Source organism: Acartia tonsa, chromosome 12, assembly GCF_053477335.1.
Source record: "Acartia tonsa isolate MP-2025a chromosome 12, ASM5347733v1, whole genome shotgun sequence".
NCBI classification, from domain to species: domain Eukaryota; kingdom Metazoa; phylum Arthropoda; class Copepoda; order Calanoida; family Acartiidae; genus Acartia; species Acartia tonsa.
The window spans coordinates 18,601,471-18,627,410 of NC_137271.1; the positions used below are offsets into that span (position 1 = coordinate 18,601,471).

The following is a 25,940-nucleotide window of genomic DNA, read 5'->3' on the forward strand; positions in this document are numbered from 1 at the left end:
AATTAATTTTATTCTTCGATTTGTAAAGGAGAAAAAGGCAACAATCTACTAGGTATTTCATTTAAAGAGGGAAATATGAGTTTCTTCAGTCTAACATCTATTTGTTTGTTAAACAGTTTTTACAATAATAATATTGAAAGAAAAGAAATTATTACAATATTAAAAGTAATGTGTATTGTTTTGTTTCAGGTAGTTTATAACTACTCAATAAATGGATAACTATGTTCCAAAGTATCTAAGCCTTTATGATTTTAATCTTTGTTATCTCTTCTTAGGTAAACATTAATATAGACCTGAAAGTTGATATTTGTTGTAATAAATAATAAAATTCATGCATATTTTCTTAGTTATACTTACTAACAATGTTGTCATCCTTGTTATGGAAAAACTTACAAAGAAGATGTGAGTTTCTCTTTTGAAAATGTTTAAAGGGTTTTTGTTGGATACATTATGTAGACAGACACGCTAAGCTTATATTTTCTAATGACTTATTTCATCCCATTCTTATAGTTACCAGACAGAAAAATAAACTTTGTTGCTATAGATTTTAATATTTTACTTAATTTTGGCCATACATAAATTATTTTATCTTAGGAATTGAGCTAGAATATATATCCATTACCTTAAAGTTTTTTTTATGATACAATTCATTAAAATTCTTGTTAGTTCTGTAAGAATAATGTAGTTTCATCAACTGTTATAAAAACAAAAGTCTAAATTTTCTTCACATACTGATATTTCTAAAATCTACATTCATGAGTTTGACTTCTTATGGAAGATTTCATCCTTGTTTTCTATTTTCATTTCCATATATACAATTTGTTTTTCTAATTATACCAATTTGTACTCAGTCTAGCTAGATCCTTTGCTTAATTTACTATTTATAAATAATTATACTATAATATACAGTATGGCCCATAATAAAGATATTCTAGCTAAATATCTTTGCTTAATTTACTATTTATAAATAATTATATTATAAAATACAGTATGGCCCTTAAAAAGTAAAAAAGAATTAAACCTTTGCTTGCTTTAAAATGTAAATTTCCTTAACTACTTTTATTTGTGGATAAAAACCTTTCTTTTCTTTCTTTTGTGCACACTGTATTTTATGTTAATCTTATAGATAAATACTTAGCTATTAATGTTTATCTATTCTTAATGAGAATGGATATTTTCTGTTTGTCTGTAATTATCTATTATCTATAACAAAATTAATTCCTCTCCCCCCTTATTTTTGATGAATTGAAACTAATTGGTGGGTTTCCTTAATCTTGTTGAACTTAAATGTACATGCAGGCTCTAACCCTGAAAGGCTACCTAGACGAAGCCTAAACTGTACCACTTTTGCACCGCTTTTGACGTCATATTCTCCATCTCTTTGTTATGGGTTTTCTTTCCCACTTCTTCTCTCATCTCCCTTATTTTATGCCGTCACAGGAATCAAAAGTGATGCAAAAATGATACATTTTGGGGTTCGTCGCTACCTAATATCCGTACAAATAAACCTTACCTAACCTGATCTATAATAGACGACAGCAATTTTGATTTTATACAAACCAAATATTATTTCAATATTATATTTTTTCTAATGAATCATCATTTCAAAATTTAAGTTTTTTGGGAAAAAATAACCATAATCAACATACCAACTTTTTAAAAATAATAAAGGAGTTGATGCACTTTATTATAAATCCAGCTGGTCTCAAAATAAGATAATAATTCTACTATCCTAAAACTATCATATTAAACTTCAATGTAAAAAACTTTATTTTGTTTTCTCTATAACTGATAAGAAAAAAAAGCAAAACTAAAATTATATTTACAAAACCCCAATAAATAAATATCTTTCTATGCTTTGTTAATTTCTTGATCATCAAATTGACATATTTAAAAGCGGAATGTTTTTTATTAATGCACTTTGTATACACTTGAATTTTCATTATCTGTTTTTATTTAATCTGATAATAGATAGTTTTTCAATATATTTCTTTTACAATTAATAGAATTTTTTAAAGTGTTAACAAATATGCTAAAGGGCTAACTTACATTACAAAAAGCTTAAGATAGAAAGATAATTATTAACTCATGATCTTAAACTCTACTAAAAGTAAAGTTTGGAGAATTGAGACATTCTTTCAACTCATTTAAAATCTTCGATGATTTTTAGGGTTGTGCGAATTATCTACAGTTTGATTTTACCAAAGCATTTGATTTTCATAATTATTTACTGAAAAGCAAATCTTCCTTATAACAGAGATCTAAAGGGAAAAGACAATGTCAAATAAATTGATAACATCCCCAATTATGATACACAAAATTACCTTTTCTGTCAAACGTTTTAACACTTACCTTAATGAACCAACCAATCAAAATTTACCAATTATTGTATTTAACAGCTCAATGTCCCCCTCCCTACTGACGTTTTAATATACAGAGCTGCTGGTTTTATAAAATTTTTATAAATACAGAATCATATATTTAGAGAAACCCTTTCCAGCCTAACACTATCTTAATGAGAATTGTTTGAGTGGAAAAGTTGTGGAAGTTTACTAATTGGGGGGGATCAATTAAAGACCTTATGTCTTAAACTTTTCTTACACTGTATTAGTTGTCAGGCACGTAGGGAACAATATTGACGTACTTCCCTGCAGTTATAGAGACGCAGTTAACTTAGCGAGGACTGGTTATTACAGAAATTCACAAAGTTTTATTATAACATTTTCTTACTTTGGGAATTCTTATTAATTTTGATTGGGTGGCTCATTAAGTTGGGTGTTCAAATTTTTGAAGCACTTATTGTAATCTACAGAAGGGATAATTTTGTGTAGAATCATTGGGGTTGTGCATTAATTAATCGGCCATTGTCTTATCCCTTTAGATCTCTGCAATTAACTGCTATTTCACCAATTTGATAAATAGTAAGATTAAATCCTGATGCAAAAATCAACATATTATAGTGGATATACTAGAAATTATTAGATTATACCTAGTTGTCACATGAACATTAATAGGAATTATAATTATTTTTTTATAATTCTAAGTTCTTTTTCCCTTGTTCCTGATGAAATTTAGAGTAGGTCTCAATTACTGTAGACATATAGAATACTAACATTTAACAAGGAAAGTAATCCGAAATTATATTAAAGAGATGTCTTTCTGTTTGTCTGTACATTTAAGATCATGGACCGTTCCAGGGCAGCTTTATAATAACCGATTGAGTTCTTCATCTTAGGGAAGCTTCACATAGTTCCCTGGATTGTTTTAGGTTATTTAATTTTTAGATTAAAGTCTAGGAATGGTTTTAGGCTATTTTTCTTCCTTGCCACTTTGAATAAAGAGCCTATAGATGCTATTGGGTCTCAGCAAAAAGTAAACCAAAAAGTAATAGGGCTATAGTGTAGCTGACGATATGATTGTCAAAAAAGGGTAAGAGTTATAAACTTGTAAAAAAATAATAAACAATTTTTATATTTTTTATTCTAAATAATAAAATTATTAATAAATATGTCTAACAAAATAAGTTAAAAACCATAAATATTGCATAAGATTATAAAAATTGAAGCGTTCATAGTGCCTATAAAAAAATGATGGCATGCAATACAAATGACCAATGATAGGTCAATGCATTGATTAATTCACCAATGGCAGACCAGTATACATTTAATTGACAAATTGTAGGCCAGTGCAGTATGAGGTAATTTTCGATAGGCACTATAAAAACCATAGAAATATTCCATAAAATTAGTTTTCATGTCCATCAACTTCTTCTTCCTCAAACTAAAATAGAAATAGATACATTTCTAGTATGGCTTCAAAACCGATTAATATGAGGTGGATAAGAACCCGTTCTCATCGTATTATATCCAGTTTTCTACGAATATAAAAATTTACAATAATTATATTAAGACCAGTTTTGTTGGCCTGTGCTTTTAGGGTCTCAGGGCTAGCAAAACTGGTTCTAATTTTATAATCTTTATTTCCGCAGAAATGCTAATTATAAAATAATGTGTTAAATAACTATTCGTTAATTTTTAACTATTGTCGACGCCCTTCTTTTTCACTAAAAGCCGCTTATACATAAATATATAGTTCAAGAAAAATCCGCAAGATGTCAATACCTGTCCATCATCAATAAAGTCGTCTTCTGCCGAGGCGTCCTGGTATTGCTGATACTCAGACACAAGGTCGTTCATGTTGGATTCTGCTTCGGTGAACTCCATCTCATCCATACCCTCACCTAGAAAGATAGTTGATTGACTTTTGACTATTGTTGTTATTATTTAAAGTGAAGCTTTCTACATTAAGGTTCCTCCCAGGAATAAGGTTTAACCAACAAGCGAAATAAAATAATATTTGGGGGGCAAATGGAGAGGTCTTCAATTTTACGATGTGTTGCCCCCCAATGACAGCTGAAATAAAGTAAAGATTTTGTGATTTTTGCCCAAATTAATTTCGTTGTTCATATAAGCTGGGTTTCTCCAATCCTTCATCCATACACAATACATATGTCGGTAAAGGTTGCCTCTTATTGATAACTAAGATATGTTAAAACCGTACTAATTTTTCTCGTATTTATTCGAAACCGGTGGATTAGAACCGGTTCTCATCCAAACGAAAAAACTATGTCTAGCATCGTATTGTATCCAGTTTTCTACGAATATTGAATGTACAATCATAAGATTAAAACCAGATTTTTGGCCCGTGCCTTTGGCATCTTGGGGCTAAAAAAACTGGTTTTAATCTCATAATTGAACATTCTATGTATATCCGCGGAAAGCTGTTTATAATACGATGCGAGAAATAACTATCATAATATTCTCATGATGATTACTGTAACAGTTGGTAAATGTACTCAATACTTTTTAACAACTTTTTAAAACCAAATTTTACAGGATCTATAAAAGACAATTTTTCACAAATACCTACAAACAGTTAAGAATTATAGAGTAGCTTGGCTATAAAATCAAAATGATTAACTGATTTAGAAGAAGTAAAATTAATTAAGATTGTAAAATTTCAATGATAAATAGAATTGATTGCATTTTTAAAACAAATAGTTTTGTGAGTGTCAAGGCTGATTTTACCAGGGATCTAAAGGGATAAGACAATTAAATGCCGATAAATTGATGTATATTTTCAATGATAATACACAAAATTACTCCTTTGGATAACAATTAGCAGTTAAAACCTTTTGACACTCAATTACATGAACCAACCAATGAGAAGTCTCTAAAGTTGATAATCCAACCAATAAGAAAACGTTTCTATAAAACTTTGGGGACTGATGAAATAAACAGCCCCATGTCCCCTCCCTTCCTGCTAATTTTACAGAACTGCACAAGACTTTACCAGTAATTTTTGCACAGGTCTTTCAACACTGCAAAATATCACAACTACTAAAGTATTGGGATGTATGATTGTGTGTTTGATAATGATTTCAAATCAAAATACTGAAAGGTCCCAAATTGCATAATTGGTGGGGGGTAAAAAATGTTAGGATGGTGGTAATTCTTTTGGAGGAAGTAAATTGGCGGGGGATGGGTTAATTACTCCACCTGAAATCTAATGGAGGAAAGTTGGGGGGGGGGGGGGGGGGGGTTATTACCTTCAAACAAATGCTTAAGGGGGAGGGAGGTAAATACTTAGTCTAAAATTTTTGGCCATCACGAAATTTTTTTTTTGTGGGGGGCAACACCCCTTTATCTCCCCAGTGAAAAGATAATTTCTTTTAAAGGTACTTTTGATAAAAAAAAAACTATTTAGAGACAGAATTGGATGAATACCAAATTTGCAATATTGCATTAATTGGTTTCAATGTTAAGCATTTAACTTTTCAATTTTCAAAAGTTAAGATTTTGTAAAGTAATGGTGTGTTTGAACTCGTACATTCCGTAGTTGTAACGGTTAGTATAGAACTAACTGTAAATTTACATGTCATTGAGTTAGTATCAGAGTTTTAAATTTCATATACAGTGTGTTTTTTTATGAGAACTTTTTTGAAAGCAATTTTACCCCACTTATAGTTATTAGAATTTAATGATAAATGGCTTATTTTCTTCGTTTTTCAAGGCAATTAATAGAACAACAAAACAATATTTCAGTTTTTATTTAAAAAGTACAGTAAAATCTAAAATTCAAAACTTAGGTGTCAACATCTAAAAATGGTTTTAGCGCATTTTTCTTATGCTCAAATAATCAACCTTTTGCAAGAATGGCTGCTAAACACTTCAAAGTTGAGCTATAGAGCTAAAAATGTATACAGATACTATTAGGGACATGTACTAGAACATATCAAAGTTTGAAGGTCATATCTCAACCAGGGAGAGAGTACTGACCCCCCATAGTCGACTACAGAAAATCAATTTTTTAAAGAAAAATGCGCTATAAACCATTTTTATATGTTGACACCTAAGTTTTGAAATTTAGATTTTACTGTACTTTTTCAATAAAAACTCAAATATTTTTTTGTTGTTCTATTAATTGCCTTAAAAAACAAAGAAAATAAGCCATTAATCATTAAATTCTGATAACTATAAGTGGGGTAAAATTGCTTTCAAAAAAGTTCTCATTAAAAAAAACACACTGTATATATGTGTCTAATTATGTTTTAGTAGCGCAGCTACTCTAAAACTCGAAATGTCCGTCTTAAACATTTGCTTATTGGTTGGGGAGCTAGATCGACTTTGACGTTATAATAAAGTAAAAGGTTTCGTTGTTTATTTTATGTTATTTAAGTTTAATGTTTATTTGTTATGATACTGCCCTATAGTTCATTTTTAGCTTTATTAGTTATGGATGTTGTCATCCTTTTTTTCTGTAACCTGAACGTTTACCACTCAGCATATACTTTATAGTTCACTATGTCCAGTTGTCCGCCAATAATATTGTATAATTATATTCATTCAATCAATTAACTTACCAGTATACCAATGTAAGAAAGCCTTTCTTCTGAACATAGCTGTAAATTGCTCAGAAATTCTCTTGAAAATTTCCTAAAACAAAAAGTAAAATATGTAGTTATATGTCTTTCTTTTTAGGTCTTTTGTTATTTGGTTATATCAATATAATCACTGCAGGATTAGTAAAAGAATATGAAAAAGTTTTGACAAAATATTTCTTTGTATTAATTCTTTTCAAATATGATTTTTATATGTACGTACATTATAATATTCAAATATCATTTTACGTACAAATATATTTCAACTGACGTCTTTGGTTTTGGTATGAATTTCTTCATAAAAAATGGGTTCTTTATTTAATATCTTTCAAATACATTTCATACTTTGAAGAAAATTTAAGCGACAAGAGAAGGCCAAGAAATAATATGGTGAACAGTTTTCTCGCATAGGAAATAAATGACGAAAAAGACGTATTCCTAATGGCTATTACAGATTATTTTTTTACCTGGATGGCAGTTGAGTTACCAATAAAGGTGGCAGCCATAGGTAGGCCAGCAGGAGCTACGTCACACACTGCAACCTAGATAGATAGATAGGTAGGTCAGCAGGAGCTACGTCACATACTGCAACCTAGATAGATAGATAGTTAGATAGGTAGGCCAGCAGAAGCTACGTCACACACTGCAACCTAGATAGATAGATAGTTAGATAGGTAGGTCAGCAGGAGCTACGTCACACACTGCAACCTAGATAGATAGATAGTTAAATAGGTAGGCCAGCAGGAGCTACGTCACACACTGCTACCTAAATAGATAGATAGATAGTTAGATAGGTAGGCCAGCAGGAGCAACGTCACACACTGCTACCTAAATAGTTAGATAGATAGTTAGATAGGTAGGCCAGCAGAAGCAACGTCACACACTGCTACCTAAATAGACAGATAGATAGTTAGATAGGTAGGCCAGCAGGAGCTACGTCACATACTGTAACCTAGATAGAAAGATAGATAGAGGGGAGCAAAATCTCTCCTTTTTTGTCGAAACACCCGGGTTATTAAGTAAAGTATCACCCATAAGACACCAACTCTTTAATTGAATAACCTTTGATTGGAAGTCCTATCTGTGCATGCGCCTATTTTGGGCCAAGGCATTCCTCCTACTCTGGTTAATAATGTTGCGCATATAACATAACAGCAGTAGGAACCATTTTTTTATGTCTTTAGTTATGACGTGGTGTTAAGGCGAGATTTGAACCTATCACCTGCCCGAGGACGAGCGGATGCGCTACGTGTTGAGCCAGGGTCGCGGGTATTATACCTTAACATTATTAGGAATCCATTCAACAAAAGAGGAGGAGTTTTTATTCTGAACAGCCAACATTTGTTCGTCCACTTCCTTCATAGACATACGACCACGGAAGATTGTTGCAACTAAAAATAATTAACATGTTAGAAATTAGAAAGACGACATTGTGTTTGAGAAAAGCTCCGAGAGGTGCGCTGTGCGCATCATTTTTTGTTGTTTTGAATGTGTCTCTGAGAGTTTGATTGTCATTTTCCAAGCTTAGTTTCGCCATGATTTTTTTTATATTCTGAACATCAAACATTAGTTCATCCACCTGGTGCATTATTTGCCAAATGTACCACTTTTCTGCACTACCTCTCCGATTTTGTTAATACTCTATATTTTGGTCCGTTGGGTCATTCAAGGATGCTGGATGGCCAAAAAAAAGTTTCAGAGTCCCTGGATGTCTAGATATCTAGCTATCTATGAAGGTAGGTAACAAAAATGTAAAAAACACCCATTTTTTCACAATTTTAAAAATTAATTTTTTCATCAATCTTACATCCAATCTATACATTTTATACACCAAAATGATCGTTTATTCATGTAAAAAGCGCACATAATGCTATTTTGGCCAAAACTCTAATTTTACAGGGTGTCCAACAAAAAGTGTATTTTGGATATCTAGCGTAATACCCAAAATACCTGTCCGAAAAAAATCATTTTTTTTGGCTTAAATCCTGTGTTTTATCTGTGTGCATATGTGGTATATAACGGTTCGGACCACCCGGGACTATAAGGTTGTCAAATTTCACTTTGGGACACCCTGTAAATGTGATTTTTGCGTCTGTAGAGCTAAAACTTGGTCCAAATTGGCTATTTTTTTCAAATTACTCTAATATGAGTCTTAGTATGTTTGGCCATAGTGTTTTCTGACCAGATCAATATTTTCATATTTTTTGGACACCCTGTATTTTCAAAAAAAGAGAAAAAAATTTTTTGTTTTTTTTTAAATTTTTTTTCTATTTTTAAGTTACTTAAAACTGTCATATAGATACAGATTTTGACTAATAACAATAATATTTGCCTATTTTACAATTTTTTACACTTTTGGGACACCCTGTGCATGTTTTTGAAAAATGATGGTTTTTGCCCATTTTTGGGGGGAAGGAGTCGTTTTAGGGCCATAGACTATTTCTTCATTTTTGTAGAACTTTTCAAGACACATCATTTGTTATTTATGCAAAAACCGCAAAAACCGAACCGTTTTGCCGTTATTCACTGCCAAAGGCAGAATTTTTTACGTTTTTTGCCGTTCCCGAGGTTGTAATGGGCATTTGTGGTAAGAAAACGTTGATTTATCAAGATAACTGTGAAATACTTTTATTTAGGCATTTTAATTTACTAAATTTCATGTGAAGTAAATTTTTTTGTATATCCAACCGATTTTTGTCAAAAGGAATTTCAAATGCACATGATTTATGTTTCTTTAATCACTTATGTTATAGCAATTATTTATGTTATATTCACTTAATTTTCTTGTTTTAACAATTGAAATCCATCTTGACGAAAAACGGTTAGCTGCACAAAAAATTTTACTTAATATGAAATTTAGTAAATTAAATTACCTAAATAAAAGTATTTAAAAGGGATTTTGATAAATCAACGTTTTCTTACCACAAATGCCCATTACAACCTCCGGAACGGCAAAAACGTAAAAAAATTCCGCCTTTAGCGGTGAATAACGGCAAAACGGTTCGGTTTTTGCGGTTTTTGCATAAATAACAAATGATGTGTCTTGAAAAGTTCTACAAAAATGAAGAAATAGTCTATGGCCCTAAAACGACTCCTTCCCCCCAAAAATGGGCAAAAACCATCATTTTTCAAAAACATGCACAGGGTGTCCCAAAAGTGTAAAAAATTGTAAAATAGGCAAATATTATTGTTATTAGTCAAAATCTGTATCTATATGACAGTTTTAAGTAACTTAAAAATAGAAAAAATTTTTTTAAAAAAACAAAAAATTTTTTTCTCTTTTTTTGAAAATACAGGGTGTCCAAAAAATATGAAAATATTGATCTGGTCAGAAAACACTATGGCCAAACATACTAAGACTCATATTAGAGTAATTTGAAAAAAATAGCCAATTTGGACCAAGTTTTAGCTCTACAGACGCAAAAATCACATTTACAGGGTGTCCCAAAGTGAAATTTGACAACCTTATAGTCCCGGGTGGTCCGAACCGTTATATACCACATATGCACACAGATAAAACACAGGATTTAAGCCAAAAAAAATGATTTTTTTCGGACAGGTATTTTGGGTATTACGCTAGATATCCAAAATACACTTTTTGTTGGACACCCTGTAAAATTAGAGTTTTGGCCAAAATAGCATTATGTGCGCTTTTTACATGAATAAACGATCATTTTGGTGTATAAAATGTATAGATTGGACGTAAGATTGATGAAAAAATTAATTTTTAAAATTGTGAAAAAATGGGTGTTTTTTACATTTTTGTTACCTACCTTCATAGATAGCTAGATATCTAGACATCCAGGGACTCTGAAACTTTTTTTTGGCCATCCAGCATCCTTGAATGACCCAACGGACCAAAATATAGAGTATTAACAAAATCGGAGAGGTAGTGCAGAAAAGTGGTACATTTGGCAAATAATGCACCACCTTCTTCATAGACATACGACCACGGAAGATTGTAGCAACTGAAAATAATAAACAGTATAAAGAATAAATTCCTATATTTTTTATTGAAGCTCTTTATAGTACCTATAAAAAGGTTAAAATACACCCTCATAAGATAAAAAAATGCAAAACAGTATAAAGATATACCTATTCCTTTTTTTATTGAAGCTCTTTTGCCGAGCCCTGGAAAATAAAAAGTAGAAGTGTTTTGATTTATTGGAACTATTATTTATCTGTCACAAAGAGAAAGTATTTATTTCTACGTTGCATTTTTATTGCATTTGTAAGATAGGATAAATAATGCAATAGTTTGATGTAGAGCTTTGTTTTATAAAATCATCTAACATTAGAGTAAAACAATAGAGGGGGAAGGGGTGGGGGTGTGTCCTGTGCCGACTTTTTCAATTGGGTCTTTGAAATAAACCAATAGCGTCGGGAACATGTTTGCGGTTAGTGAAATCTTTTGGAACAGACAGACATCCAGTTACTTTATTATAAGGATACGAGAATTATACCTGTAAGATATCTGCCATGTCTTGGGTCACAAGCGGTCATCATGTTTCTGGCATCAAACATCTGTTGGGTCAGGTCAGGAACTAATTAAGATTAATAGATAGATAGGTATGGAAGTCACTAGACTGAAAGATAGATAGATATGGAGGTCATTAGACAGATAGATAGATAGATATGGAGGTTATTAGAAAGATAGATAGATAGATATGGAGGTCATTAGACAGATAGATGGATAGATATGGAGGTCATTAGACAGATAGATAGATAGATATGGAGGTTATTAGACAGATAGATAGATAGATATGAAGATCATTAGACAGATAGATAGATATATATGGAGGTCATTAGACAGATAGATAAATAGATATGAAGATCATTAGACAGATAGAAAGATAGATATGGAGGTCATTAGACAGATAGATAGATAGATATGAAGATCATTAGATAGATAGATAGATAGATATGAAGATTATAAAACAGATAGACATGAAGATCATTAGACAGATAAATAGATATATATAAAGATTATGAGACAAATAGATAGATAGATTGTATCATTGGTAGTGAAGGCTTCATACTTGGAATTTTCAAGATAAACTGAACCTGGAAAAATCCTATATTGCTGTTATCAGTGGCAATCTCCTGGGGTAAATGAGATAAACTTTACCTGTAAAAGACATATCCGAAAATCTATCCCCACACTACATAAAGAAGTTACACTTGTAACAGCTCTGTGATGCTTCAGAGGTGTAAATCAAGAAGATAATTTATAACCCATACCTAGAACAGCCTTATAGTAGTTGTTATTCCTGGCATTGATTACATTCTGGCATATATAAGATCCTCTATACCTGTAACAGCTCTGTATTGCTTGTTATCCCTAGCAGTCAAAGGTGCCAATCCTGACTGAAAGATGATAAACTATACCTGGAAAAGCCTTATAGTGGTTGTTATTCTTGGCATTGATTACATTCTGGCATATAGAAGATCCTCTATACCTGTAACAGCTCTGTATTGCTTGTTATCCTGGGCAGTAAATGGTGCAAATCCTGGCATACAGAAGATGCAATTAACATGGAACAGCCTTATAGTGGATGTTATTCCTGGCATTGATTACATCCCGGCATAAAGAAGATAAACTATACCTGTAACAGCTCTGTATTGCTTGTCATCCCTGGCATTCAAAGGTGCCAATCCTGACTGAAAGATGGTAAACTTATATACCAAGAACAGCCTGATTGTGTTTAGAATGGTCATGAAGATGATAACCTATACCTTGAACAGTCTTGATGTGTGAATTTTATCTGGCTGTTGAAGGAAATAATCCTGACATAAAAAAGATAATCTATACCTGTAACAGCCCTGTATTGCTTGTTATCCCTGGCAGTCAAGGGTGTAACTCCTGGCAAGAGAAGATACACTTTACCTGAAACACCCTTAAAGTGGTTGTTATTCCTGGCATTGATTAAATTCTGGCATATAGAACAATACTCTATACCTGTAACAGCTCTGTATTGCTTGTTATCCCTGGCAGTCAAGGGTGCAAATCCTGGCATAAAGAAGTGTAGCCTAGGGAAGGGAACCATGTTCACAGCCAGCTTTCTCAGATCAGCATTTAATTGTCCAGGGAATCTAAACAAGAGTTTTTAATCAAATAAAAGTTATAAAGAAGCTGATTAGTTCAAATCTTTAATTGCATCAAAATGATTTGTTAAAAATTATGCTTTGATAATCAAATTCTACTGTACATAATTTTTGGACAAAGACAGTAAAATCAAGGGGTTGGTTGCTGATTGTAGTCCAAATGGACGTGAACAGAGGGGAATTCTTAAAAAAAACTTTTTGGCTCACTGCCTTACTAAGATTAGTGAGACTTTCTAAAAAAATTTTTGAAAAATCCTCCAAAATCTACAAAAAAAATCTTACTATTAATGCCATTTTTTTAGTAGCGAAGCTACTCTATAATTCACTTTGTCCGTCAGTCAGTCCGTAACGCTATGGGGGAAATTCAAATGGGATTTACTCAGCTCCTATAAAAGATAAAATGTCAGACCACTTTTTAGCAGGTTTTAGGCTATATTTATATTTTTCAGATTTTTCTCCATATCCTTGGTGTTTATGATCCGATTTTCAAAATTTTTTCAGTTTTAGATATCAAAATTCAATTTCCCGTCGATTTAAGGAAACAAACATGACGGTCCGACTGTCTTTTGCAGGTTTTAGGCTATATTTATGTTTTTCAAATTTTCTCCATATCTTTGGTGTTTAAGGTTCGATTTTCAGGATTTTTTCCTTTATAGATATCAAAATTAATTTTTAAGAAAACAAACATGGCGGTCAGACTGCCTTTTAGCATGTTTCTGGCTATTTTTACATATTTTACATATTTCCCCATATCTTTGGTGTTTTTGGTCCAATTATCAAACTTTTTTGGGATAACAGTATCAAAATAATTTTTCTCATTGTTATGGGCATCTTTTATGTAATTTACTTTTACTGTCGTCATCATACAAAATAAAACAAGGTTTCGTGTTTATTTTCTCCAATAAATCTATTCTTGATTTTTTTTAAATCACTTTAAATCTACGACTACTTTTACACATTCCCATCCACATTTTTTTATGCTTCGCTACTTATGGATGTTGTCATCCTTGTTTTAAATTAAATTTATTCTACCAGTTTATTACCAGAAAAATATAGACAAGAAAAGTTAATTTTTAACAAATGTATTTGCCTCCTCTACTTTTTAGATTAAGATCTTCAGGAGTTTTCCTAAAATGAAAAAATATTATTCAAAATCACCTTAGACAAGTTGTAACACCAGACATTGTGACGGAAACAAGATGATTTAAATCTCCATACGTTGGGGAAGTCAGCTTCAAAGTTCTAAAAGAAATAGAAGCTCTTTACAGTGCCTATAAAAAAATGACTTGATACAATACAAATGACCAATAATAGGCCAATATACAGACTTAATTACAATTAGAAGGCCAGTATACAATATAATTGGCCAATGGGAGGCCAGTATGAGGTCTTTTTTCATAGGCAAAAGATAGCAAAAGCTTCAAAATAAAACTTGAATTAGAAAGAATTTTTTAGAATTAATGGAATGATGATAATTTTATTTTTTTCAAGAAGAAATTGATATGAAGATAATATTTTCCTAAAGACTCAAAATATACAATATCAGTTTCTCTGTTATAAGAAAATGATGTATTTTAGGCATGAGTTTTCCTGAGACAGAGAGTATAAAAATTGGATAAATTGTTTGATTCTACTAAAGGACATAGGAGTTCCTTCTTTACAGCATTTTAAAAAGTTTTTAGATAGCAAGAAGCATTTTGTTATTTACTAAATCACTAGCGGTTCGCCCCTAGAGGCCACTTACAGGCGGGGGAGATGGTTTGGTACCACGATATAAAAAGTTATAAAAAATTAGGAAGGGAGAAATTTTTTTCTGTATATTAAAACTAGTGATTGAAACGTTTAAACACTCAACTTAATAAAACAACCAATCAATAAACAACTAATTGTCCCCTCTCTTTCTCAAAGAAGATAAAGATCTTCCTTGCTCTTTCTCTGTGTTAATTCTAGTGGGGATTTTTAAGTAACGTTTTAGGGAAACAGGACTTTAAAAAAAGATTATTTTACTTCGCTACTATACATTTACGATTTTTTTTTTGTGAAGATTCCTCTTCGCTGGAATTATTCGCTGTTTTGGTTATGTTTTCATTATTAGCAAACTGAGGTGGATTCTTTAAAAAAAACTTTTTGGCTCACTGCCTCACTAAAATTAGTGAGGCTCGCTACAAATTTTTGTTAAAAATCCTCCAAGATAGCATAAAAAATTGTAGATTTTTTATGCAATTTTGGAGAATTTTTCACAAAAATCATTAACGAGCCTCACTAATTTTAGTGAGGAAGTGAGCCAAAAAGTCTTTTTGAAATCCACCTCTGATATTTTAACTTTTTCGTGGAAATACTTTTATATATAAAAGATTACCACTGCAATGCTCTTATGTGAATTATCAAGCAAAACTTCACATTTTTCAAAAGGACGCAAACTCAGGGAGGGAGGGAAATTGGGCTGTTTATTACGCTAGTCCCCAAAGATTTATAATATGATCTTCTTATTTGTTGGCTTAATAACTTTGGGCACTTTTATTGGACTTTGATTGGTTGGTTTATAAAGTTGAGTGTCCAAACGTTTCAACCACTAATTGTAATCTACAAAATGGGTAATTTTTTGTATCTTCATTGGGGATGTACATCAATTTATCGGCAATTGTCTTATCCCTTTAGATCTCTGAGCTTTTTGTCTGTAACTGTTTAGCGAAGCTACTGTATAATTTACATTAAAAATTTGTCTGACAACAATAACAAGATATAAGTCTGTATTAACTACACTGAAAGAGCCCGCTAAAACGTTGGACCAATATGACTCTCTTTTCATAAAGAATCTTCGTATAGATATAGGGAAAGTTTTTATAATTTTGGGAAGGTTAACTTTTCTCTCTGAAAAGTGAGTCAACCTCTCCCCTTCATTAAATTCCTAGTATATAAGGAAAGAAATCTAGGCTAGGCGCAAATCCAGTTCCAGTCTGTGTAAGCTTAAGATCTCGCTAATTGCTGAAGTGATTGGCCTTTTCTATAACCACAAGGTAATTAGTAAAAAAAAATTTTAGTATTTTTTGAAACATTGAAAAAAGGAATGTCCCAAACCTGCGGCTTTTAATTTATGACCTAGGCTACTAGAACTAAAAGTCAGGGATCTAAAGGGATAAGGTAATGGCCGATAAATTTATGTAGATCCCCAATGATGATACTCAAAATTAACCCTTCTGTAGATTACAATTAGTGGTTAAAACGTTTGAACACTCAACTTATTAACAAACCAATTAGAATTGACTGAAGTCCCCAAAGTTGTTCAGCCAACGAATAAGAAAATCGTTATTATAAAACTTTGGGGACTATAATAAACAGCACATTGTCCCCTCTCTCTCTCTGACTAAAAGGTGATGCAGATAATAAATTGAAAGTAACAGGCAGAGTAAAACAATGACATTTGTTTTATTTATGATTCTTAAACAGACTGAGGTATGGCACATAAACCAAAAATGTTTTTCTCTAAATTTTGGCTAGCCTGAAAATACAAAACCTTTAAAAAGCATATGCGCACCGAGCCCTGATAATTTATAAGAAGATGTACGTTATTAATTGAGGGGGGGCAGGGCTAATTACCTGAAGCAAATATCATACAGGGCCTCATTATCAATACAAAAAGTTTCATCAGTATTTTCTACCAACTGATGAACAGATAGGGTGGCGTTGTAAGGCTCTACTACTGTATCTGATACCTAGATAGATAGAGAGTTAGCTAGATAGATTGATAGATAGATAGATAGATATATAGATAGTCTGCTAGATAGATGATAAAGAGCTTAATATTTTCCACAACTGATGGACAGATAGGGTGGCGTTGTATGGCTCTACTACGGTATCTGATGCCTAGATAGATAAATAGTTAGCTAGATAGATAGAAAAATAGTAAGAAAAAAGCCTAGTATTTCCTACCAATTAATGGTAGATAGATTCAAATAAAAAACTAAAGTAAAAGAATAGAGGGGACACGAGCTATATGTAACTCTACCAACAAGGTTAGGACTCTGATTCAACTTTCGATTGGGTCTTTCAATGTCAGCTAATGGCGTCGGAAATATAAACACATGTCTTAACCTCTTTTCGAGGAAGCTTTGTGTTTATCAAGTTCGAAATTAATTCCTTATCATTATCCCAAATTAAGCGCAAATGTCGTCTTGTTTGACTTTCCTTTCATAAAGTGACGCGGTATGGATTGTTTATATTTGGATGCGCCCACGTTCGTTACTTTTGAATGAGATATGAGTGTGTGAAGATTTCGGAGAACAAAATTGGGCCTATCATTGGTCTCATAGTGCGTGAACAACCCTAGTATACCAGGGATTTGAAACCATAAGAACTTCAGGTAGAATTTGTTAATTTTATTTAAATGGAATGGTGTATAGGACGATTATATTTAGTTTAAAAGGCTTTAGCCAGCTAAACATGAAACTTTATTATGAGTAATTATTATGTTTTAGTAATTTTTATGTGCCTTTATTTTTGCATTTAACAATGATTTATTAAACCAAATAATTTTCCTTTAAAGCCAAAGTTTCCAAAGATTCTTAACCGTAGAGAAAAATGATTTTAAAAAGCAATTAAGATTACGTGGTTATAAAAACTGGAATTTTGTATTAATTTATTTTATAATTTCAGGACTTTGAAATAATTTCATCAATAAATCTATAATCAAACCTGCTGTTGAAACTTGATGGTTCCTGGTATTGGGGGTTTGTCTGTAAGTCAACAAGATCTCGAGAACTTCCCGCTAATTCGGAAGTCACACTCAACCAAAGTGTCATGGTTGAGACAATTTCAAAGGATCTGAAGAATAGGCGTTAGCATTCTTCAAGAGATCAATAGCATCCAGTGATTATTGATGCAATAAACTGTGACAATTTTTTCTGTGAAATAAGTACCTAGTGAATCAATATGCCACTAACCAAAAAGCAGAAAATTGAGCGAGCTATCGCTATTGGCAGTGAAAGGCTAGAGGTGTTTGACGAACAGTTAAAAGTGTTTTATGACAATCTAAAAGCCTGCCAAAGTTTTAGTTCATGTGAAAATGTGAATTTAAAATCAATTCGTGACATTTTTAGTGAGGTCAAGGACCAATCTGACCTAATAAAAAGTCTAAAACCTGCCGTGGAGACTAGTGAGTTGCGCGAGTTCAAGCGTGATTTGGATGAAGCTAGTGAACAGAAAACTGTTGCAGATAAAGTTTATGCGTCGTTGGAGCAGTGTACAAAAATTCTGTACTGGCTTGACAATGATTCAGACGACGCGAGGTCAAGCACTGTCGCCAGGAACCTCGACGTCATTGAGAAGGTGAAGATGGACATGGGAGTGCTTAAAATTTCCATGGAGTTGCGCCAAGAAGTACATGATATGTACCGAAGGCTTAGAGAGATGGAACGTCGTTCATCTAACTTGGATGAGAGTGGAACACCTGCCATGCTCTCCAGAAGTATGTCTGCCGTGGATATTCGGAGTTCCAACCCGCAGTATGGGCGCTGGGACAACAGTTTGCTGCCGTCCTTTGACGGTACTGACACGGATTACTCCAACTTTAAACAGGTCTTTAAAGATCTATGCGCTGGTTACGGATTTTCTGACCAGAGGTTAAGTCTGATGTTGTGTATGGAGAAGGTGATAACCAACCCGGAGCTACGCAAGCAAGTGTCAGCGATTAGAGATCATAATGAACAATGGTTGTTTCTCGATCAGATGTTTTTATCAAACACTCGCCGGTTCATGAAGATTTTAACTAAGCTGAACAAGATGAAACCTGTGGATAAACCTGTGGACGTTGTTAGTGCAATTGCTACCTTCAAGAGCACGATGCAGGAAGTAGAAGCCATCGTTGGTTCTGCAGCTAAGGATTACCACCACCTAACTCTTATTCATATTTTCAAAGACAAGTGCCCTGATAGTCTGAGAGAGAAAATTATGATGGAGCTAGGTAGCATGAACCAACCAAACATCCAGAAGATTGTAGAACTGCTGGAGAGGACCAGGGGAGCAATGTTGGCCGGTGATATGTCCTATGACACTAGCGCCGGCAGGAGAAATCGGGACAGAGCTGCCGCCGCGCAAGTATCTGGCCGCAGCGACAATAAGAATGGAAAGGCTGGAAAGGACAAGGCTTCCAAGTGGAACAGTACATGTCCTGTGGAAAGCTGCAAGGAGAAACACCCGATTTTCCGTTGCCTCACATTTAAGAAGATGGATGTGGTTGACCAAAAGAAAGTTGTCCAGCAGAAAAAGTTGTGTGAACTCTGCCTGTGTGACGGCCATGCTGCTGACAAGTGTAATAAATCGGATAAGCTTGGTGTTTGTGGCACCAATAATTGCGACAGATATCATAGTAGGTTGCTCCATGAGGCTAGTGCTGGTGTGAATACAGTCTACAAGTCAAGTTCTGCACCCAGCCCCTGTACCTTCTTACTTCAGTTAGTTCCTGTTGTAGCACCTGGCGGCGGCACCTGCCACGCCACTGTCATGTTTGACTCTGGTGCAAATTTGCCACTTGTGTCTGAGAAGTTATCCAACAAGTTGAAGCTGAAATCTACCGGCAGATATACAACTATTTCTGTAGCTGACGGCAGTGAGTCTTCCTGCCGCAATGTTGTGTTTTATCTGAAGGATAGGGACGGTAATTTGAGGGAGTTTGAGGCAGCTGTCATGCCTACCCTCGGCGGGGCCAACGAGATGCGCTCGGTCCACCCCGAAACTGCCGCCGAGATATTTAAGATGCCGCCAGAAAGATTTACATATATTAGTGGAGGCTTAGATATCATCATTGGAAATACACATCCTGACGTGTTTCCATCAACCTACCAGAAAGTGGGCCAGTCTATGTTGTGGCGAACCATTTTTGGTAGTGGTTTTATCTGTACAAGTGCTGACGGTGGAGCTGGAGACCAAAAGTCGGCATATAAGGCTGTCAGTGTCAGTGGAGGCACCTTGCCAGACTTTTTGACGTCTGAATCGTTTGGCGTACAGCCGCAGGCACTTTGTCCAGGATGTACTGCCTGTCAAGAGTGCAAGGCTATGGCCGACGGCACTACCTGGGACCAGCGTGAGAGGCAGAGAATAATTGAGGCAGGTTTAACACTAGACTTGCAGTCCAACAAGTGGACAGGTCAATATGCTTACATTGAAGATCCTCACACTTTGCCCTACAATGAGAGTTTAGCCCGCAAAATTGCTGAAAAGGATCGTGCCAAGATGGTCAAAGAAGGTACCTATGATATGTATGTACAGGTATTCAATGACGCCATATCCAGAGGCGTGTTTCAAAAAGCATCGCCTGAAGAGTTGATGTATGAAGGGCCTAAGTCTTGTTCATCAATAGTGGTTGCTTTCAAGGAGGATTCAAGCTCCACACCCATGAGATTGTGTGCAAATAGTTCTCTGACGTTCAAGGGTACCAGTTTTAATAACATAATGCTGGGAGGTCCGCCGCCAATGCAGAAGATCTTTTATCATTTGTTGCTTTTCCGCGGTTACAAGGTTGGTTTAACCGCGGACATTTCCAAGTTTTATAACTCCATCCTGGCCACAGAGTTCGACAGCCAGATGAAGAGAGTTTTATTCTCCCCGACGCCAGACGGTCCACTTGAAATTTACCTGACTAAAGTTGTGAATTTTGGCGAGTTGGCTGCGGGAAATTTGGCAGTTACAGCCCTGAAGTTGACGTCCCGCCTGTTCGGCGGAAAGAGTGAAGCAGAGGTCAAGGAGATGTATGGAGAGGGGCAGATAAACGGTAGTGATATTGTTGCAAAACCTGAATTGTGGAAGGAGCCAGAAATAACTACCTACCCCGAGGAAGATTTCAAGTTACCTCAGATTCCAGTTGCAGTCAAGCTTGAGAAGCACAGCTTCATAGATGATGTTATTTCGGGAGCAGGATCTGTGCCAGAAGCCAAGGAGATGATGAATGAAGCCGACAGAATTATCAGCAAAGGTAGTTTTTCCTTCAAACAAGTCATTTATTCTGGTGATGATTGCCAGCCAACCAAGGTTCTTGGGCTGATATGGAAGCCAGCCACTGATGTGTTATCCATCGCCACGAGAGTCAACCAAGATGGTAAAGTCAAGGGAAAGAAGGTGAAAGAGGATGCTGATTTGTACAACCTCCAGGACGCCTTGGACGAGAATCTGACAAAGAAGATGGTCCACAGGTTCGCCGCCCAGACCTTCGACCCGATCGGGCTTTGCAGCCCTATCCTGTTGAGAATTAAACTTGTCCTGCGGAAAACATGTTTGCTGAATTTGGGCTGGCAAGATTTCATTCCAAAAAGTCTACGGGATGAACTTGTTAAGTCGCTGGAGGACAGAGCTGAGGTCGCTAAATTGGAGTTTGACCGTTGTGTGGTCCCGGAGGAACCAACTGGCCTTCCATCCTTGATGATGTTTTCGGATGGGTCATCAGAGGCCTATGCATGTATGGCATATTTGAGGTGGCCAACTAGGCAAGGGTTTGAAACGTTCTTGCTAGCCACCAAGTCAAGAGTTGCGCCGGTCAAGACTGAATCAATTCCACGCCTTGAATTGATGGGTTGCCAAATGTCCACAAGGTTGTCTAAGTCCATCAGAGATGCCCTGCCCTTTGATGTTATCAGAGTGATTTACTTTACTGATTCATCGTGTGTTTTATCACAAATTTGAACACATTTAATTCTCATCGCATTGGAGAAATCCAATCTGCAACCAACAAGGATGACTGGAGGTGGGTCCCAGGGACACACAATGTTGCAGATTTGGGCACCAGAAGCACCTGCAAGGTATCAGATTTAGGTCCAGGTTCCAGGTACAGATTGGGCCCAGAATGGTTGCGCCAGGATGAAAGTGCGTGGCCGGTGAAAACTGCCGAGCAAGTCAAGCAGGATTTACCACCGGAGGAGTTGAATACCAAAATGGTTAAGTTATGTTCAATGAAAGTTACCGGAGAAGCCGCTGAAGATGTCTTTAGGTTTAAGCACAGGAGATCATTTGGACAGGCCAAACGTATTATGGCAGCTGTCCTGCAAGTATCGAACAACTGGTTGAAGAAGCTAAAGAGCAGACAAGAAGGCAAGGCTACAGCCGCTGGTAGTCATGTAGCAGCCGCAGATTCTGTGTACAAGCCGTCTTTGTACAATTTTATGGCGGCGGCGGAACTTTTCATTGTGTCATGTAGCCAACAGGATGAGTGGATAAATGACGCTAAAGGCAATTATTCGTCATTGAATCCATTAGTGCATGAAGTATCATTGACCTGGCCTGTCGTTGGTCCCGGAGGTAATTATGTGACCAGGGAGATGAAAATTCTAAAAATGGTTGGACGTGGAGAGCCCGTCATTGACGCCATTACTGGTGGCCGTAAAATGCTATTTGAGGACATGCCAGGTTTAGTAATTTTGGAGCCTGGTAATTGGTTAGCTGCTGTCTTTATGAGAGAAGCGCATGTTGAGCTTCATTCTGGTGTCCGTGGAACTTTAGCTGAGAGCCGCCGTTGGTGCTGGATTGTGAAGGCAAGGAGGTTGTCCATCATGGAGGTGAAGAAGTGTTGGCCCTGCAGTGTTGAGAGGGCCAAGGAATGTCGTACTACCATGAAGGATGTGTTACCTGACAAGTTGGTTCCGAGCAGGCCATTTGAAGCTGTGCAAGTTGACCTTATGGGTCCGCTGGTTACGAGGAGAGCTACCGCCAAAACAAGGAGTCAGACAGCAACGAAGAAGGTGTGGGTGTTCGTGGTAGTCTGCAGGTTCTCAGGGGCGCTATGGTTAGATGCCTTGGAGAAGTATGATACCAGCAGTATCCTGTTGTCCCTGCGCAAGTTGGAGGCTGTTCATTGTCTGCCGAAGGTTGTAGTAAGCGACATGGGCACACAATTATCCGCTGCTCGCAAGGTTTTAGAGCAGAAGTTGGGCAGCCAGGTAGAGTTTTCTTGGTCTCAGATCCCGGCCCGAGCCCACCATTTTATTGGGCAAGCTGAGAAAATGGTGGGATTAACCAAGAGATTGCTGTCCAAGAAGTTGGTGAATAGTTCTGTTAATTTTAATGAGCTCCTGGTGCTGTTGGCAGAGGTTAGCAAGTTAATGAATAGCAGACCATTGACGATAGAAGCTGCGAATGACGTGGAGAATTGGCGGCTGATTACCCCTGGCCAGCTGCTGGGAAATGTAGACCGCCAGCCGTTGTGCAATGTGGCGATGAAACCGGAGGACCAAATTTCCTCCAGGTTGAAGTTGTTAGAAGATTTGTCTGCCCAGTTTTGGACTTCCTACCGCCAGGAGATTTTGCCGAAGATATTAAGGATGTCCAAGTGGAAAGATGAGATGGCGGAGCCGCTAGCTGACGGAGATATAGTGCTGGTTACGAGTACCAATCCGCTGATGAGATGTTTGCGGATGGGCCGAGTGATGAGGATTGAGGATGGGAGAAAGACTGCAAGAGTCTTGTTCAGGCTGTCAGATAAATCTCCCCTGGAAGAGCATGCTGTATCAGTCAGGCAGTTATTAAAAATTATGATTAATAATTGATTCTTATTTTATGGAAACTGAGATTTTTTTTTAGTAAAAAAAAGCCACATTTTCAATGCCTATTTTTATGCCTAAAATAAGAATCAACCGAAATGCGATTAATTTTTATTCTATTTCATATGCTCAAATTTAATTTTATTGAGTTTAATTTCTTTTCAAAAGTACAATTCATTATAAAACTTACCTGAAAAGTTTACCAAAAAAGAATAAATGCGTCGAGGTTGCGTGATTCGATATTTATTCTAAGAAAAAAATCAAGTGTTTTTTAGCAGATTTTTTTAAAATTATATATGAATTTCAATCAAGTAAAACATTTTTATTCAGATCAAGGAATGATTGAAAATTCATATTTAAAGTCTCATATTTTTTTTACAAAGAAAAATTGGTAGTTTTTTTTTTCATAATTTCGATGAAAATTCTAACGAAGATATTATTATTATTTTGCTATTATCTAAGTATTGAAAAGTTTTATTGTTGATTAAGATAGTACAGTTCTTATTCATTAAGTTTGAAAAACTTTCTGCCCAAGGATTTTGAAATATTTTTTCTTACTACTCTTTTTGATGCTTAACAAATTTAGTTTTAAGTACCTATAAATCTTAATTTTCTTGTCTAAGATTTATTTCGTTTTATATTTTACCATTTGTTTACATTTCAACCTGATTTCATAGGTACATTGATTACTAATAATGATTTATTACCTATTGATTATGAAATAATTATTAATTAGTATAAGTTGTTTTATTTACAACATCATGATTAATAGGATTATCCATTTTAGGATTTGTGTATGTGATCTTGTGAGTGTCATGTGCCTGGAATGTTGTATGGTACAAACCAATCCCCATCCTTCTATCCTAAAATGTGAGGTATTATGAGTCCTAGTGAGGAGTATAATATTGTGTATGCATTTCACGGGGTTTCATTTAGTTAGGAGCAAAAATTGTCATGTTTTTCGGGATGTGGCCATTCTCATGTGATTATGGTGAGTTGAGTTTAGTGAGAAATATTGCTAGTGCTCAGCGCAAAAAAAACCTTGAATCTCGTTAAGGAAGTTAATTTGACTTTCAAACGGGGGGTGTGTCTTAACCTCTTTTCGAGGAAGCTTTGTGTTTATCAAGTTCGAAATTAATTCCTTATCATTATCCCAAATTAAGCGCAAATGTCGTCTTGTTTGACTTTCCTTTCATAAAGTGACGCGGTATGGATTGTTTATATTTGGATGCGCCCACGTTCGTTACTTTTGAATGAGATATGAGTGTGTGAAGATTTCGGAGAACAAAATTGGGCCTATCATTGGTCTCATAGTGCGTGAACAACCCTAGTATACCAGGGATTTGAAACCATAAGAACTTCAGGTAGAATTTGTTAATTTTATTTAAATGGAATGGTGTATAGGACGATTATATTTAGTTTAAAAGGCTTTAGCCAGCTAAACATGAAACTTTATTATGAGTAATTATTATGTTTTAGTAATTTTTATGTGCCTTTATTTTTGCATTTAACAATGATTTATTAAACCAAATAATTTTCCTTTAAAGCCAAAGTTTCCAAAGATTCTTAACCGTAGAGAAAAATGATTTTAAAAAGCAATTAAGATTACGTGGTTATAAAAACTGGAATTTTGTATTAATTTATTTTATAATTTCAGGACTTTGAAATAATTTCATCAATAAATCTATAATCAAACCTGCTGTTGAAACTTGATGGTTCCTGGTATTGGGGGGTTTGTCTGTAAGTCAACAAGATCTCGAGAACTTCCCGCTAATTCGGAAGTCACACTCAACCAAAGTGTCATGGTTGAGACAACACAGCCGAGTTGCAACAAAAGAACAGAAAGCCATTTGCTAGCAAACAATAAAAATCTTCACCAACTGGAACTTACATTTATTAGATTCATGATGGATAAACATATTATTGATTGATTGGTTGATAGATAGATCTAACAAAAAAAATTGTCACCTTAGGAGAAGGAATAACAGAAAAGGAGTTCATAATTCTATCAGGGTACTCTTCACGGATCTAAAAAGAATAGTAATTAGATTTATAAGCAGTGTAGCTCCTATATGTCTAGAGTTTGTCCATTCATGTGTCTTAACATTTACAAAAAAATTTATCAAACGTCAACTGTATTGAAATAGGTAATAATTTCTTTAGATGTTGATTTTTTTGCATACACGTAGATTTTCTTTTTTTTCGGTTTAAAAAATAAAGTCTATTTAAATAAATGATTACGTCTTTCTATCCATCTATTGATAATGTACTATAACACCCTAGTATATTAGGTTATGTAACACCCAAGGGAGAACCAACCCTTTGATTGCACGACCTTTGTCTAAGAAGTCCTAATATCTGTGCATGGTAATGAG

At 34.9% G+C, this 25,940-nt stretch overlaps 1 protein-coding gene across 1 annotated transcript in view; it reads right to left on the minus strand.

Moving 5' to 3' along the window:
* Positions 1-3,460: 3,460 nt before the first annotated feature.
* LOC145334129 (tubulin beta-4B chain-like) overlaps positions 3,461-25,940 on the minus strand; it is a 40,086-nt gene continuing 17,606 nt past the window's right edge. The window contains exons 8-17 of the mRNA XM_080179425.1: positions 25,534-25,593; positions 16,643-16,758; positions 14,204-14,287; positions 12,900-13,033; positions 11,404-11,484; positions 8,219-8,331; positions 7,408-7,482; positions 6,923-6,995; positions 4,122-4,240; positions 3,461-3,780 (exon numbers count right to left, since the gene is read on the minus strand). Coding sequence (XP_080035551.1) covers positions 3,745-3,780; positions 4,122-4,240; positions 6,923-6,995; positions 7,408-7,482; positions 8,219-8,331; positions 11,404-11,484; positions 12,900-13,033; positions 14,204-14,287; positions 16,643-16,758; positions 25,534-25,593 — 891 coding nt within the window. The 3' untranslated portion in view covers positions 3,461-3,744. The remainder of the gene's footprint in view (positions 3,781-4,121; positions 4,241-6,922; positions 6,996-7,407; positions 7,483-8,218; positions 8,332-11,403; positions 11,485-12,899; positions 13,034-14,203; positions 14,288-16,642; positions 16,759-25,533; positions 25,594-25,940) is intronic.